Genomic DNA, 17,208 nt, shown 5'->3' with positions numbered 1-17,208 from the left:
GCATGCGGTGTTGATTTTGATTACCACATGTGGTTGAGATTGTGTTGATTGCTAAGCAATTGATCGATTGTCGCATGCGCCATCATTGCGTTGATCATCTCTTCATTCCTGAATGATGGGTGCAATGTGACATAGATGCGCTGTTTCTTTTATCTTTGAGCCATTAATGCATGTGGTGACTGATTTCCTGCAAAACAGAAATTGAAACATTCTATCCTACCATCACAATGGTGTTAGTGAGTGTATTGACGATAATTTTTAATTTTCGCATTTCTTAGCCAATTTTCATACTATCGACACTTTCTTTTAGCCGCAATATCTAAATAAAACAGTATAAATAACTTGTATTTCTACAAGTTATCACTGGGGACATAGGGTGCAAGACAGAATTCACTCCTACCCATTTTTAAGGTTAGTAAAGAGGTCATTCTCTTAAGTACTGATTCTAGGTCTTGAACAATGGGCCTCATCCTCTCATTGGCCCCAGAGGGATTCGGTTTAGTGATTGGATCACAAACCAATTGTTCATTAGAGGACCAGTAGGACTTAAGGAGCAAGATGTAATTTCAGGGGTAAAACAACATTTGACCGAATCGTTATTATGAACAACCTATGAAGGGTCAACTTATTGATTATGGTTAAATCAAGTGGATAGAAATATATCTACAGTGAAGGGAGTGCAACTACTGGCCTTTAGTGAAGTGACCCGGTAGTTAACGAATGTTTGCTAATTCGGGTTAAAGAGTTTAGTTGGTTAATCTCGTATCGTTGGAGCCCAGGATCTGTAGGTTCATTAGGTCCCCCTACTAGCTCACAAACGGATTAAACCTTATAATAGCGTAATGAGAGAATTTAAAACATTCAAATTCAAATTAAGGGAATCAATAGTTACATATGATATAATTACACGTTTAATTATCGAATTAACGAAATTGGAGAATTAGATAATATTTAAATTTGATTTAAATATAATTACATGAATAAGGATTCATGATAGTGGAATTGGTATTTTATTAATTTAATATTGGATATTAAATTATTTTAATTAATTAAATAAATTTTATTTAAAATTAATTATGTGAATTAATTTTATTTAAAATTAGAAATTTGAGTTTTGTGAAAAAAAAAATCAAATTCAAGTTTACTTTAATTTTATTTTCTGAAAATTAAGATTAAAGGAAATTGTTTTTTAAAAAAAATATTTTTTTTTTAAATTCAAATGAAAATTGAAAATTTTCAATTTTAGTGGGGTTTTTCCGCTTTCAAACTAGATCCATTAAAATGTTTAGGTAGAAGTTGTCCATTTTTTATGCAAGCTGATTGCATGGAAGAGGTGAACAAAACCAATGTGGTTGAGCTAAGATTCTATCCATGCAAGTAGAATTTTTCTGGTTTTTCATTGTTGAAGAAGTGTTCTTCAACATTGAAGAAGAACCAGCCATTCTCAAAATTCTCTTCAATTAACAAATCATTTTGGATCTCACAATCCAATCTAAGGCCCAAAAGAATAGTGGGGAAGATCAAGTGATGGTCTACAACCATATGGAGTGGAGATTTAAGTTAATTTCATGGATTGAAGAAGTTCTTCAAAGTTAACTTCTGAAACCCTCTTTTTATCTTATGAGCATGTTGTCTTAGTTGCTAAAATTGATGAATTAGAGTGCTTAATGATCTTGATTTCTTCTGCTAATTGCATGCTAAGAGCAAAAATTGGTATCAGAGCATGATTTAAGCACTCAATTCGTGATAATTTTAGCTTGGTGGGTGATTTTCATAGGTTGTATGAAAATGGTGGCTGATATGGATAATTTCATATTTGGCATTTAAATTCTCTTCAATTAATTATTAATTGTTGTAATTGACTCTTTGTTTATGAGTCTTAATGTGTGATTAAGAGTTCATAAATTTGTTAGAGTCAATAGAGTTGCAATTAGGTTGTAATTGAAGAAACAAGCAAGAAAGGTCAGCTGTAGAAATTCAAGTTTGGAGCTACTGCCAAGTAGCGTTGCAACACTATCCATAAAGTGTTGTAACACTGCTCATCAAATTACCCAGATGAGAAGGAACAAGCCTGCGGCGTTGCAATGCTTCTGTTCATCCTAGCCCAGAGAGAACGTGCATGACCCGACTAATGGTTCAAGTGAACCGATTCAACCAGTTCAGGTCAAGGAGGTTTAGTTCAACTCCTTTTTGGTTGGTTCAACCTATTTTGAAGCTTTGGAGATCTGGTTCAGGTTGGTTCGAGTCGAATCGGGAAGTCCATAAGCACTTTGAAGGATTTTTTAATTATTTTTGTAATAATTTATGCCTTTTGCTTTCTTGGAATGTCAAAACCGGTCCATTTCAGTATGTGTGTAATTATTTATGCATTTTGAATGTATGTTATAATTAAATAAATCTTGTATGTGCATGTTGTATGCCATGTAGATTTAAAATTCCACCATAGAAGTATGAAACATGCATTGAAAGTATGCTATAAAAAGTTATAATATATAGTATGCATGATTAGGATTTCAAGTATTTAATATAAAGTGTTATATTAAATCCCGAAATGCTTGATGTATGTTATGGATGATCAACATATCTATTGTTTTATGAGTGTTATAAAAATTGGATTAGACATTTAAAATCCATAACAAAGATAAGATGCATGCTCACCTACGGTTAACAAAAAAATAACTTATTTTAATAGTTAAAATAGGTCGTTATCTCGTAAAATTTGGTTAGAAACTCAACCGATCATAATCTTGTCTAATACTAGAGGTATTTAAGTTGATGGTTTACGGAATACCTGGTACCTTAGGATTATAACCAAATAATTGAGCATTGTTAACCTAGTTTTATGAGCATGCGTGAGCGATGTGAGGTTTTAAAATTAGTTTATCACCTAGACATCGTAGGTTAAAATCCAAATATAAACATCATACTTGGATAATCACCTAGACTTAAGTTGTTTTATTAGCCGAAATATACCTAACCAATTGTTTACCTAAAAACAAATAGAACAATTTAGTGGGAGATTAATAACATATACGATATGTTGTTCTTAGCTCTCACATCTCTAAGAATTCACATTGTGAGATTCATGCTCGCCTTTGTGTCACCCTGGGAGTGACCTCAATTGAGAAAGTGTTTGCATGGTTCAATAGCAAGGTAAATAGGGGAAATAGTTCATAGTATGTGGATGAAGGATGTGTGTCAACATGTCCTGTGGCCTCTTCCATTAGTTTGGACAGTGAGATTCCTATGTTGCGCTTGCTTGTCGACGGTAGGCGCCATACGCTAGTAGTTTTATGGCGGCTATGCCCTCGGAGGGTTGTAACATGGGATTCGGAACAACTCAAACTCCAGAAATGGATAGGATTTCTTAGGTTGATTCCCAACTTTGACTCTTCAATTCAGTAGCATCGTTGGGACCAACTTCTGAGGTCTAAAAATAGAGGATTACACTTACGAGAATTACTAAGTGTTAGTAAGTTCTTGACCAAAAATAGTAACTAAATGACTATAGGAAAAAGAGTTATTCTGGAGATATTATTTAATCAAGATTGTCTTGCTTAAGTGAATGAGTATTTGACTGCTTCTCGGTAGCTTTTGAATATAATGAAGTGTTCATTATTTCAAAAGGTATTAAAAAATGTTCTGCAAAACTAGAAAATAACTTATATGTGTTAAAATCGGTTGAGGTAAAAGCTATTTTGAATATAAATATGTTTAAAACCACTAAGACTCAAACTAAAAAACACAAAATTTCTCCTAATGCCTATCTTTAGCACTTAAAACTGGGTCACATTAATCTCAATAAGATTGGGAGGTTGGTTAAGAGTGGACTCCTAAATCAGTTAGAAGACAACTCTTTACCACGATGTGAATCTTGTCTTGAGGGTAAAATGACCAAAAGATCTTTTACGAGAAAAGGTCCTAGAGCCAAAGAACCCTTAAAACTGGTACATCTAGACCTTTGCGGTCTGTTGAATATTAAAGCGCGATGAGGGTATGAATATTTCATCAGTTTCGTAGATGATTATTCAAGATATGGCTATATTTACCTAATGTATCATAAGTTCGAAACACTTGAAAATTTCAGGGAATATAAGGCAGAGGTTGAGAACCAATTAAGTAAAAAGATTAAAATACTTCGATCAGATCAAGGTGGTGAGTATATGGATTTAGAATTTCATGACTATTTGATAGAACATAAAATTCAGTCTCAACTCATAACACCTAGTACACCCCAACAGAATGGTATAGCATAAAGGAGAAATAGAACCTTGTTAGACATGGTTCGTTCAATGATGAGTTATGCTCAGTTACCTAGTTTTTTTTTTTGGGACATGCAGCAGAGACTGTTGTGTATATTTTGAATATGGTTCTCTCGAAAAGTGTTTCAGAAACACCTTACGAGTTATGGAGAAGATGTAAAGGTAGTTTTTGTCACTTCAAGATTTGGGGATGTCCAGCACATGTACTAGTGCAAAACCCAAAAAAATTGGAACGTCGTTCGAAAATATGCCTATACGTAGGTTATCCTAAAAAGACAAAAGATGGTTATTTCTATGATGAAACTGTACCTTCACATCCTGGTCCTTCAATAAGAGTTGTTGATGAAACTGTTACTTCACATCCTTCTCAAGAGTTGAGAGTGCCTTGACGTAGTGGAAGAGTTGTTCAACAGGCTGGCCGATACATGGGTTTAACGAAAACTCAGGTCGTCAACCTGATGATGGCTTAGAGGGTCCATTAACTTTTAAACAAGCAATGGAAGATGTGGATAGGGACCAATGGATAAAATCCATGGACCTCGAAATGGAGTCAATGTACTTCAATTCAATATGGGAACTTGTAGATCAACCAGAAAGGGGTAAAACCTATTGGTTGCAAATGGGTCTACAAGAGAAAACAAGACCAAGCTGGTAAGATACAGACCTACAAAGCTAGACTCGTGGCAAAACTCGTGGCAAAAGGGTATACCCAAATAGAGGGGGTGGAGTATGAAGAAACCTTCTCTCTGATTGCCATGATCAAGTCTATTACAATACTCTTCTCCATTGTTGCTTTTTATTATTATGAAATATAGAAAATGGATATCAAGACAACTTTTCTGAATGGCTATCTTGAAGAGAGTATCTATATGTCTCAACTAGAGGGGCTTATTGAATACGGTCAAGAGCAAAAAGTTTGCAAGCTTAAGAGATCTATTTTATGGGTTAAAACAAGTGCCTCGATCTTGGAATATGAAATTTGACACTGCGATAAAATCTTATGGCTTTGAATAGAACGTTGACAAATCTTGCGTTTATAAAGAGATTGTCAACAAAACTGTAGTTTTTCTAGTTCTACACGTTGATGATATTCTACTCATTGGAAATGAAGTATAATTTCTTGCTGATGTTAAAAGATGGCTAGCTACACAATTCCAAATGAAAGATTTGGGAGAAGCGCGGTATGTTCTTGGGATTCAAATAGTTCGGAATCGCAAGAACAAAACGCTAGCATTGTCTCGAGCATCTTATATAGACAAGATGCTGTCAAGATATAAAATGCAAAATTTTAAGAAAGGAATGTTACCTGTCAGGCATGGAATTCATTTGTCTAAGGAACAATGTCCTTAGACACTTCAAGAAGTTGAGATTATGAAACGAATTCCCTATGCATCATCAGTTGGAAGTTTGATGTATGACATGTTGTGTACACGCCCCGACATATGCTATGAAATTGAAATTGTCAGCAGATATCAGTCCAAACCTAGATATGATCATTGAACTTCCGTTAAAAACATTCTCAAGTATCTTCGGAGAACGAGGGACTATATGCTCGTGTAGGGTGTTAAGGATCTATTCCTTTTTTGATACACTAATTCTAATTTCCAGACCAATGTGGATTCAAGGAAATCAATTTCGGGGTTAGTATCCACTCTGAATGGAGGAGCTATAGTATGGAAAAGGATAAAGCAAAGTTGTATTGCTGACTCCACCATAGAAGCAGAGTACGTAGCTGCACTTGAAGCAGTGAAGGAAGCAATATGGCTTAGAATGTTATTGATCGATCTGGAAGTGGTTCCAAATATGCACCTGCCAATCACCCTCTATTGTGATAACAGTGGAGTAGTTGTAAATTCCAGAGAACCATGAAGCCATAAGCGCGAAAAACACATTGAGCGCAATTACCATCTCATCAGGGAGATAGTACACCAAGGAGACGTGATCATCACACAGATAGCCTTAGAAGACAACTTAGCTGGTCCATTTACAAAGGCTTTCCCGGCTAAAGTGTTCGAGGGTCACCTAATAGGTCTAGGACTATGAGATAGATAAATCTAGGGCAAGTGGGAGAATTATTGGGTATCTGATGCCCTAGTTATTGTATTTATTCTCTCATACTCAACATTGTATATTTGTATATATATAAATCCACTGGAGTTTTAGTCCAAGTGGGAGTTTGTTGGGTTTTATGTCCTAAAACTCGCAGTTTGTAAATATAAACATATTATATATGAAATTATTGAGGTTCATTTTATTGAATATGCAAATTGCACTAAAACTTGAATCCAATAAACTAAGATCCATGACTATTATATGAATATTTGGACTTTATGTGGAGACATAAAGATGGATCGAGTTTGAGTAAATAGCCAAAACGGTTTATATTATACGAATAAGGTTGGGTACCTTATTCTGATAACACTATCGGATGCGGCCCACTTTGTATTCAGTACAAACGATGTGATCCTGAATCATTCATATGGAGATATGCGAGTGGAGGCATCCTATGCAAAAAGTTTGTATAAGACCAAATCAAGAAATAAGTCACTCTTATTTTATAATGTTGTTTACTGTTTAAAACTGACTATTTCAAAACGATGACTTGGGTAATTCGACTTTGATCCTGAGCTAACTATGAACTTCGGGATTATCCTTAGATTTGCATAGGTGAGGGTTAGCTCAATAGCGTCGGCTTAATAAGCCTCCCATTTCAGGGGTAAGACTGAATAGATAGCTGGGGACATAGGGTGTAAGACAGAATTCACTCCTACCCACTTTTAGGATTAGTAGAGAGGTTGTTCTCTTAAGTACTGATTCCAGGTCTTGAACAAGGGCCCCACCCTCTCAATGGCCCGAGAAGGTTCGGTTTAGTGATTGGATCATAAACCAATTGTTCATTAGATGATCAGTAGGGCTAAAGGAGTAAGATGTAATTTCAGGGGTAAAACAGCATTTAACCCAATTGTTATTATGAACAACCTGTGAAGGCTCGACTTACTGATTATGGTTAAATAAACTTGACAAAAATATATCTACAGCGAGAGGAGTGCAACTACTGGCTTTTAGTGGAGTGACCCGGTAGTTAACGAATGTTGGTTAATTCGGGTTAAAAAATTTAGCTGGTTAATCTTAGATCGTTAAAGCTCATGATATGTAGGTCCATTAGGTCACTTACTAGCTCACAAATGGATTAAACCTTAGAATAGTGTGATGAGAGAATTTGAAACGTTCAAATTCGAATAAAAGGAATCAATAATTATATACGATATAATTACACGTTTAATTATCAAATTAAACGAAATTGGAGAATTAGATCATATTTAAATTTGATTTACATGAATAGGGATTCATGATAGTGGAATGGTGTTTTATTGATTTGATATTGGATATTAAATTATTTTAATTAATTAAATTATTTAATTAAATAAATAAATTTTGATTTAAAATTAATTATTTGAATTAATTTTATTTAAAATTAGAATTTTGAATTTTGTGAAAATAGTTTTTTTCAAATTCAATTTTATTTTAATTTTATTTTCTAGACTAAAGGAAATTTTTTGAAATTCAAATTAAAATTGGTAAAATCCAATTTTAGTGGGTTTCTACCACTTTCAAACTCACCATTCCACTCAAATCCACTAAAATGTTTAAGTAGGAATTGTCTGTTTCTTATGCAAGCTGATTGCATAGAAGAGGTGAACAAAACCAGTGTGGTTGAACTGAGATTCTATCCATACAAGTAAAATTTTTCTGGTTTTTCATTGTTGAAGAAGTGTTCTTCAACATTGAAGAAGAACTAGTCATTCTCCTCAAAATTCTCTTCAATTAACAACTCATTTTGGATCCCACAATCCAATCTAAGATCCAAGAGAATAGTAAGGAAGATCAAGTGGTGGTCTACAACCATTTGGAGTGGAGATTCAAGCTAATTTCGTGGATTGAAGAAGTTCTTCAAGGGTAACTTCTGAAACCCTTTTTTTATCTTATGTACATGTTGTCGTAGTTGCTAAAATTGATGAATTAGAGTGCTTAATGATCCTGATTTCTTCTATTAATTGCATGCTAAGTCTAACAGTTCATACACAAAATGGTTTAGCATAATCATTCATAAAATATTTGCAGTTAATTGCTAGACCAATGCTTATGAAAGCTAAGCTTCCTTCATTTGTATGGGGACATGCTATTATGCATGCAGCATTACTTGTACGCATTAGGCTAGTATCTTATCATAAGTATTCGCCATTACAATTAGCTTATGAGCATAAGCCAAATATTTTCCATATGAGAATTTTTTTTATGTGCAGTATATGTTCCAATTGCTCCACCACAACGTACTAAGATGGGTTCTCAAAGAGGTTAGGAATATATATTGGATATGATTCCACATCAATTATTAAATATCTTAAACCCTTGATGGATGATGTATTTACTGCAGGATTTTCTTATTGTCATTTTAATTAGACAAATTTTCCAACCCTAGGAGGAGGAATTAAGTTGGAAAAAGAAATTACATGGAATGCATCATTATTGTCTCATTTAGATCCCCGTACAGATCAATGTAAACTTGAAGTTCAAAAGATAATTTATTTGCAAAATATAACAAATCAGTTACTAGATGCATTTATAGATGCAAAGAAAGTAACTAAGTCACATATACCAGCTTGAAATGTTTCATCAAAAATTGATATCCCAACACAGCAAGCTGTCACTAATGAGTCTAGAACACGTCAGAAGTGTGGTAGACCAGCGAGTTCCAAAGATAAAATTCCTCAAAAAAGAAAAATAATTAATAGTAAAAAAGACTTGATTGAGGATATAAATATCCATGATGAAATCCTTGACATGACTAGTGAGGAAGGTGAAATACTTAAAGATAATAATGAGATTTCAATCAACTATGTCATGACAGAAAAAAGATAGAATCGAACTAATGTAGTTATTGACAACATTTTTGCATATAGTGTTGCTCTTGATATTATATCTGAAATTGAGGATCCTTAACCAAAATTTATTGAAGAATGTCGACATAGAATAAGATTGGCTTCAGTGGAAAGAAGCAATCGGGCAGAATTAAACTCACTTTCTAAACATTAGGTTTTTAGACCAATAGTCCAAACACCAAAAGATGTCAAACCTATGGGGTACAAATAGATATTTGTGAGAAAAATAAATGAAAATAACGTAGTTACAAGATATAAAGCAAGACTAGTTACACAAGGTTTCTCACAAAGACCTGGTATTGATTATAAGGAGACATATTCTCCAGTGGTGGATGCAATTACACTAAAATATTTAATTAGTCTGACTGTGTATGAAAATCTGGACATATATCTTATGGATGTAATCACAACATATTTATATGGATCTCTTGATAATGATATTTATATGAGAAACCCATAAAGTTTTAAGGTATCTAAAACATATAAATTAAATTCTCGATGATTGTATTCAATAAAGTTATAGAGATCATTATATGGATTGAAACAATCAGGAATGTGGTACAGTCACCTGAGTGGATATTTGTTGAAAGAAGGATATCAAAACAATCCAATGTGCTCATGTGTTTTTATAAAGAAATTACAGTCAGTATTTACTATTATAACTGTATATGTTGATGATTTAAATACAATTGGAACTCCTGAAGAGTTTTCAAAGGCAATAGAATATCATAAGAAAGAATTTGAGATGAAAGATCTCGATATAACAAATTTTATCTTGGTTTGCAAATTGAGCATTTGGCATTATCTCCAAGGAATGATTGATATGGGTTTGTTTTATTCAAATAAATCAAATTTTGATCTAGTTGGTTATGCAGATTTTGGATATTTATCTGATCCACTCAAAGCTAGATCTCAAACAGGTTATCTATTCACATATGGAGAAACTGTTGTATCGTGGCGGTCAGTGAAATAGACCATAACGGCTACTTCCTCAAATCATGCTAAAATTCTAGCAATTCACAAGACTAGTCGAGAATGTGTATGGCTAAGATCAATAACTCAGCACATTCGTGAAAATGTGGTTTATCTTCTAATAAAAATCTTCCAATAATATTATACGAAAACAACACAACATGCATATCTCAAATCAAAGAAGGATATATTAAAAGAGATAGAACAAAACATATTTCACCAAAGATTTTCTACACTCATGATCTTGAAGAAAATAATGATATCATTGTACAACAAATTTGTCCGAAAGATAACCTAATAGACTTATTTACAGAGGGCATTACCTACCGCAATCTTTGAAAAACTGGGGCATAACATTAGAATGCGGCGACTCAGAGATCTCAAGTGATGTTTCCATGGGGGAGTAAATATACTTTTTAGGAGTATAAATTATATGAAATATGTACCGTTTTCCTTTCATTGGGATTTTTTTCCATTGGGTTTCCTAGTAAGGTTTTAACGAGGCATATTTCATATATATAATGAACATCTAAGAGGGAGTATTATAAATATTATGATAATATATGCTCATTAGGTGCCCATGCTTAATGCCCATTAACCATGTGTCATACCCCTATTTCCTAAAGTGTTGTCTATTTGTCTCAACATTATACATTATTAGTGTCCATGTAATCCACCTTCTACTAATTGCCTATAAATAGTGGTATTTGGTGGGTTTTGGAAGACACACATTGGGCAAATTCCATGAAAATTGGAGAAAGTGGAGAATTTAGAGAAATTTCTTATTTTGTATTTTGCTAATTTATTTTATTTTGTTTATTTATATATTTTTGTTTAATTTATTTATTTTAATATTATATTATATTTATTTTAATACTAGATTTTATTGGTATCTGTGTTCCCGTTGTACTACTCAAGTTCACAACAAAAATATGTTTAAAAAATAAATGAACAGTTCTTAGAATTCACTCAGATTTTAAAATGTCATTGTCGATAAAAATGTTAGATGTTTCAATTTTATTGAAATTTTGCTAAAAATATTGATAAAATGTCAATGTTAATAGATATTTCTAGGAAAAAAAAAAATAGGGTCATTTGCAAATATAGCAACCAAGCCCAAAGTATTAGCAGATATGGTATAATGTAAGAAAAATTACAAATATGGCAAATTTAGATAGTCTATCAGTGATAGATCATATCGCTGGTAGAAGTTTATCAGTGATAGATCATATCGTAGGAAAGAGACTATCAGCAATAGAAATCTATCATTGATAAACTTTACTATATTTACAATTTTTTAAAAATATTGTTATAGACTTGGTGAATTTCTTTAAAAAATAATGTTATTTTAATATTTATTGATAGAAATAGAGTTGAAAGGAAAGAAATGACAAAATTAGGGTAGTCTCTCATCTTTCAAGTTAATCTCTTATCTTTGATTCAACACCACCACTATCCTCTTTTTGCCAATAGATTGGTCTTTAACCTTATTTCTAAAATTTGTTTCTTCAACCACTTTATTTTTAGAAAAAATTTCCCAAGTACCTTAATTTTGTCATTATTTTCAAAAACTACATTATTCTTGAACTTACTCCTAGACTTGGTTATTATTACTAAAAACGTCATCAATTGCAATTAAACAAAAAAATATAAATATTTAAATTAAAATGATATTATTTATACTATATTTATATTAATGGCATTTTGTTACTTTTTTTGTGTGTGTAATGTAATTTATATGATATAATAGAATTAAGACCACGTTTATCCCAAGTGAAACGTAATTCATCAATGGTAATCTGAAAAGTGGGTCACAAAATTACGTGAGACCCACTATCTTTACCGATGTCGTTATCGTTACTATTACAGATATTGTTACTGTAACAGTATAAAAATTATGAATCTGCCACATTTATTGTTACCTTTACCTTCACCATGATCATTAGGGTTAAGGAGTAATGGTAACGATAACGGTAACAGTAAAATGTGATAGATTCATAATTCTAAGTAAATACGATCAATTATGTTTGCGATTCAAGCTTATTACAATTAATCTACCAATGAAATTTTATTTTGATTACACTAATTTTCATTACGGATTGATAAACGTGGCCTAAATATAGAAATATCAAAGGAATAATCAACATGTTGATAAAAGTTTAATACTATAAATTTTAGATTTTTAGACTATCTGCTTTAATACCATATTAAATCACACAAAAATTTATACTATGGAGAGAAGATAAAATTAAAACATATTGCTAGTAGAAGTCTATCAATAATAGACTATATCGCTGTTAAGAGTCTATTAACGATAGATAGACTTTGCCATATTTGCAAATTTTTTAAAATGTTGTCCCACACTTGGTTATTATGCTTGAGAATGCTACCGATTACAGTTACCCTAAATTTAATATTATATCATCTTTTAATATAATTCACTCAAATCAGAGCAATTATTCTAAACTATCTCAAGATTCAGATACCACCATTTTCCTTTTCTTCTTCTTTTGGCTGAATAAATCCAACTCAAAAACTCAATTGTTTATATATCTTTTTGGGTAACTTCAAGCTACTGAGTTATTTGTGTCTTACCAAACCTACATGATAATAAAATAAATCCTCAAAATTAGAAAATATTGAGTTGTTTGAAACTAAAATGGGATAAAAAGAAAACTGGTAAGAACTTTTTCCCAACAAAAAAGATGCATTCATATCCTTCTCTGTATGTCCGGTGGGTAGTTGAATCGGCCTTCAATGATAGATTTCAAATCGCTCTCTCTCTCTCTCTTCCTTCCCATCTTCTTCTTATTACATCACCATTTTCAACGATATCTACAACGTCAAAGTGCTTACTATTTTATAATAAAGTAATCCTTATAACCATTACAAAACAAATGTAAATTGGTCAATCCTCACTTTTCTTCTCTTTCTCTTCCTATTTCAGCCTTCCGGGTCTCTATAAATTGCATCTATTCATCTGGGTTTTGGCACAATTCTTTGAGACAAACACCAATAACTCTAACCAATTTCAACAAAATCCGACACTGTCTTAGCTAAGCTCTTTTCTTCCCCTTTTTCCTTCTCTGCTTGCTTCTTCCTTCACTCAAATCATATTCATGGCTGAGATTTCAGGATCAATCAACGGTCACCACACTGTTTCTTTGAACATCAAAGATGAATCCACAGCTGTGACCAGCAGAGAAGTAGCAGCTGATTGGCTCTCTGTACCTTTCATTCAAAAGGTCTTCCCCTGTTTCTATCTCTGAAAAAAAAAATTCTTGAAATCAAGTGTTACAATGATCCATTACAGATTATGCCAAAAGAACCCATTTACAGGGTTTGATTATGTGATTGAATGACTAATTGATTTTTTTTTTTTTTTTTTTTTTTTTGGGTGTGGAAATAGTTGATTGCAGAGATTGTGGGGACATATTTCTTGATATTTGCTGGTGGGGCATCAGTGGTTGTGAATTTGAGCAAAGACAAAGTCATCACTTTCCCAGGGATTTCAATTGTTTGGGGTTTGGTTGTAATGGTGATGGTTTATTCTGTTGGTCATATCTCTGGTGCTCATTTCAACCCTGCTGTTACCATAGCCTTTGCCACTACCAAGAGATTTCCATGGAAACAGGTAAGCCAAACCAACTACTCATGCTAATATCCATTTTTTTTCTTGCTTCAAGATGGTCCGATCTTCTTTGGTTTGATAAAATTCTTGAACCCCAAGATTCAATTAACCTCTAAAACAAGAAAGGCCAAAGCTTTTTCCATTTTTGGTGAGAATTCCAAGTTTGGTTAGGTTGTTAGACTCTTGTGCTTGTTACAGAGCCCCCCCTTTTTTCTCCAAACCTGATTTTTTTCATTAATTAACGATTCTAATCACATAAGACAAATGGGGTTGTACTGATTTGACTCTGATTCCAAAACAATTCAAATTTTATTGCAGGTGCCAGCTTATGTGATAGCTCAAGTTCTTGGATCAACATTGGCAGCTGGAACACTTAGGCTAATATTTAATGGACACCAAGACCATTTTTCAGGGACTCTTCCAAGTGATTCATATTTGCAAACCTTTGTGATTGAATTCATCATCACATTTTACCTAATGTTTGTAGTGTCTGGTGTTGCCACTGATAATAGAGCTGTTAGTTCAACAACTTTTATGCTTCAACTCTAAATTGCACTTGAATTTGGTTTATTCTATTAATCAATTTATGTTTATTGATCCTTATTTAGATTGGTGAACTTGCTGGACTTGCTGTTGGTGCTACTGTTCTTCTCAACGTGATGTTTGCAGGGTATTAAATTTTAATATCATTTTCAAACTAGAAAACAAAATTTTGGCGATATTATCAAGAGATATTGTTTATAATAAAAGTTGTTGAACTTGAACAAAGAAAATTCAAAACTCAAACCAATCTTTTTAGCTTGCAAGAGCATGAATCTAAGATGAAAATTAATAAAATATCCTGTTTCTTCAGGCCAATTACAGGAGCATCCATGAATCCAGCCAGAAGCTTGGGACCTGCCATAGTATCAAGGCAGTTCAAAGGGTTATGGATATACATTGTAGCTCCAATTTTTGGGGCAATTTCAGGTGCTTTGGTTTACAATACCATCAGGTTCACAGACAAGCCTCTAAGAGAGATCACTAAAAGTGCTTCTTTCCTCAAAGGACAAAGTCGCAGTGGTTCATCTTGAAGAGCTTTTGTTTTTTCTCACTTTCATAAAGTTGAAATTTTTCGAAGTGGGGTTATAGCAAATTAAGGGCATTTTTCTTTTCTTTCTTGTATTGCTTAAAGTTTAAGCAGATGACTCAAATCGCTGTAGTTTTGGTTTTAGTTTATCCAAAAATATGGAGATGAAGTAGATTGATGTCAGGAATCACGAGTAAAACTAAGAATAAGGCACAATATGGATAAGGAATTAAGGATAAGTCCAAACTTCTTGATGACTGCCTGCCAGTTCACATGAATCCTGTTCGTCAATGCATAACTTTACTTCTGTTTACATAAAAGATAAATAACTAATCAAATCAGGAATCGAGGAAGACAAGTAAATGGATCCAAGTCAAACATTCAACTTCCTTTTCGTAATCACCTGGCGTTCCATTTTGCTCTTGTTATGGAAAGTTTTGAATTGCTTGCCAAATTCTGATAACGTAAAATGTTTTTATATATAGTTTTCAAAACTTACCTTATATTTTGAAAACATTTGTAGTAAGTAGGTAACGAAACAGAGATATCTATAATTGGAAGTGATGTTGATAAGCTTAATTTTTTTAAAAAAAAATGGTTTTTAGTTTGTGGGTATTGAAACTTGAGTTAGTTTTTTCACTATTTCTTAATTTTGTTTATCATGGTTTTCATCATTCTTAAGTAAATATTTGAATTCTTAGTAAAATTCTAAAAATAACAATTAATTTCTTTTAGTCTTCAAAATTTGGCTTGGATTTTAAGGTCACTCCTACAAAATAGATAACAAAATAAAGAAACAAATAGATAGAAGTGGAGTTTTCAAGCTTGAATTTAAAAAACCAAATACGAAATAATTTTCAAACGAGGTCTAATATTGTAAAAACTTGCTTATGTATTTTAAAAATTGACTAAAAATTCAAATGTTACTCTAAAAAAAGATGAAGAACATTATTAAGAAATTGTGAAAAAATAAACATAATTTTCAAAAATGTAAAACCAAAATCGAAATGATGCAATTATAGCTCTCCAAATTGTTTGAATTGAGGTGGTTTTTATTTTTTAAATACACTTTTAGTCTCTAAATTAGTTTTTTATTTAGTCCCTAAATTTAAATATCAAATAATTTAGTCTCTATCTTTTGAAAAATAGTTCAATAACTACTATTCATGTGTTTAACAGAAAATTGATATTAGGGTAGTTAACTTGGTGACTATTTTTTTTAACAACAAAAGTGGGTTTGAGGGATTAGACTTTCAAGTTCTAAGAAGGAAGATCGAGTCGAGCTTCCTCACAATGTACTCTAATTCTAAGTTCACACTCCCATTAGAATTTGGTTGGATCAAACTTTCTATTTTGATCTCGGTCGAAACAACTAGGAGTCCAGATTATCTGTGAGCATTAACTAGTTTACCTACCTTTACCTTAAATATTGGTGAGCTTGCTTCCAGTGCTACTGTGCCTCTCAATGTGATGATCCTAGGGCATTACATTTTAATATCTTCTAACAATTTCAGAAGTAGAACTTAACTAAAAGAAAACTATTTGGCAGTACTAATAGGTGATGGTCTTAAAGATAAGAAGTTGAACAACGAATATTCAAACCAACATTATACATGACTTTTATATCTCTTAACTAATCCTCTCATCCTGCAAACCAGTTAAGATGAACAAGCTCTATATTCCACCTACGTAATCAGGTAGCCTATTTTTTAGGCCAATAACAAGAGCATCCATGGATCCAGCCAGAAGTTTGGGGCCTGCTATAGTTTATAAACAGTTCAAAGGGTTATGCATATACATAATACAACCTATTTTAGGAGCAACTTCAGGTCTATCGCTACCTCTACGAGAGATCACTAAAAGTGTCTCATTCTCATTCTTCAAAACTCGTTAAGACACCCCTTGAACTTATTATCTGATGAAGACAAATAAAATATTCCAAACTAAAAAATTTTCGACTTTTTGTAACTTCTAAATGAAAGATTTGTTTTAAAATGACTTTTCAAGTGTTCAAAAAATACTTTTTATGCACTTAAAAGATATATTTCTTTAAGCACTTAATAAGACATTGCAAGCAGGTGGGTGTCATGATCTCTCCTTGGACTTCCTTCTTTGGCAATAGTGCCTAGATTTTCATCCCTCCATGATTCTTACGAGGGGGAGTGTTTTTACGATCACATCAGTGAAGCCCTGATAAAATCGCACGCACAATGAAAAGACCAGTCAAGAGAAATTCATTCTAATTCAGGTTACCACAAGACTTTGCTCTTCAGATTTTTCATGCTGAGTTGAAATAGTTTCTAAAACTGTACAGACATAAATATGATCTGCTCT

The 17,208-nt window shown here is 32.7% G+C and overlaps 1 protein-coding gene across 2 annotated transcripts; it reads left to right on the top strand.

The window, feature by feature from the left end:
- Positions 1-12,915: 12,915 nt before the first annotated feature.
- NIP1;2 (NOD26-like intrinsic protein 1;2) lies at positions 12,916-15,113 on the top strand. 2 transcript variants are annotated; one of them, XM_090312103.1, is made up of 6 exons: positions 12,929-13,044; positions 13,122-13,419; positions 13,584-13,808; positions 14,124-14,321; positions 14,414-14,475; positions 14,659-15,113. In XM_090312103.1, the coding sequence occupies exons 2-6, from the start codon at positions 13,294-13,296 to the stop codon at positions 14,876-14,878; spliced, it is 831 nt and encodes a 276-aa protein (XP_090168229.1). In that variant the 5' UTR covers positions 12,929-13,044; positions 13,122-13,293; the 3' UTR covers positions 14,879-15,113. The 2 variants fall into 2 exon arrangements, with proteins under 2 accessions (XP_038882739.1, XP_090168229.1); XM_039026811.2 differs by having other exon boundaries at positions 12,916-13,419.
- Positions 15,114-17,208: the final 2,095 nt, after the last annotated feature.

This window comes from Benincasa hispida, chromosome 3 (assembly GCF_027475165.1).
Source record: "Benincasa hispida cultivar pf3 chromosome 3, pf3_genome.v1.1, whole genome shotgun sequence".
Classification (NCBI taxonomy): Eukaryota; Viridiplantae; Streptophyta; class Magnoliopsida; order Cucurbitales; family Cucurbitaceae; genus Benincasa; species Benincasa hispida.
This window is presented reverse-complemented; position numbering and strand designations above follow the sequence as displayed.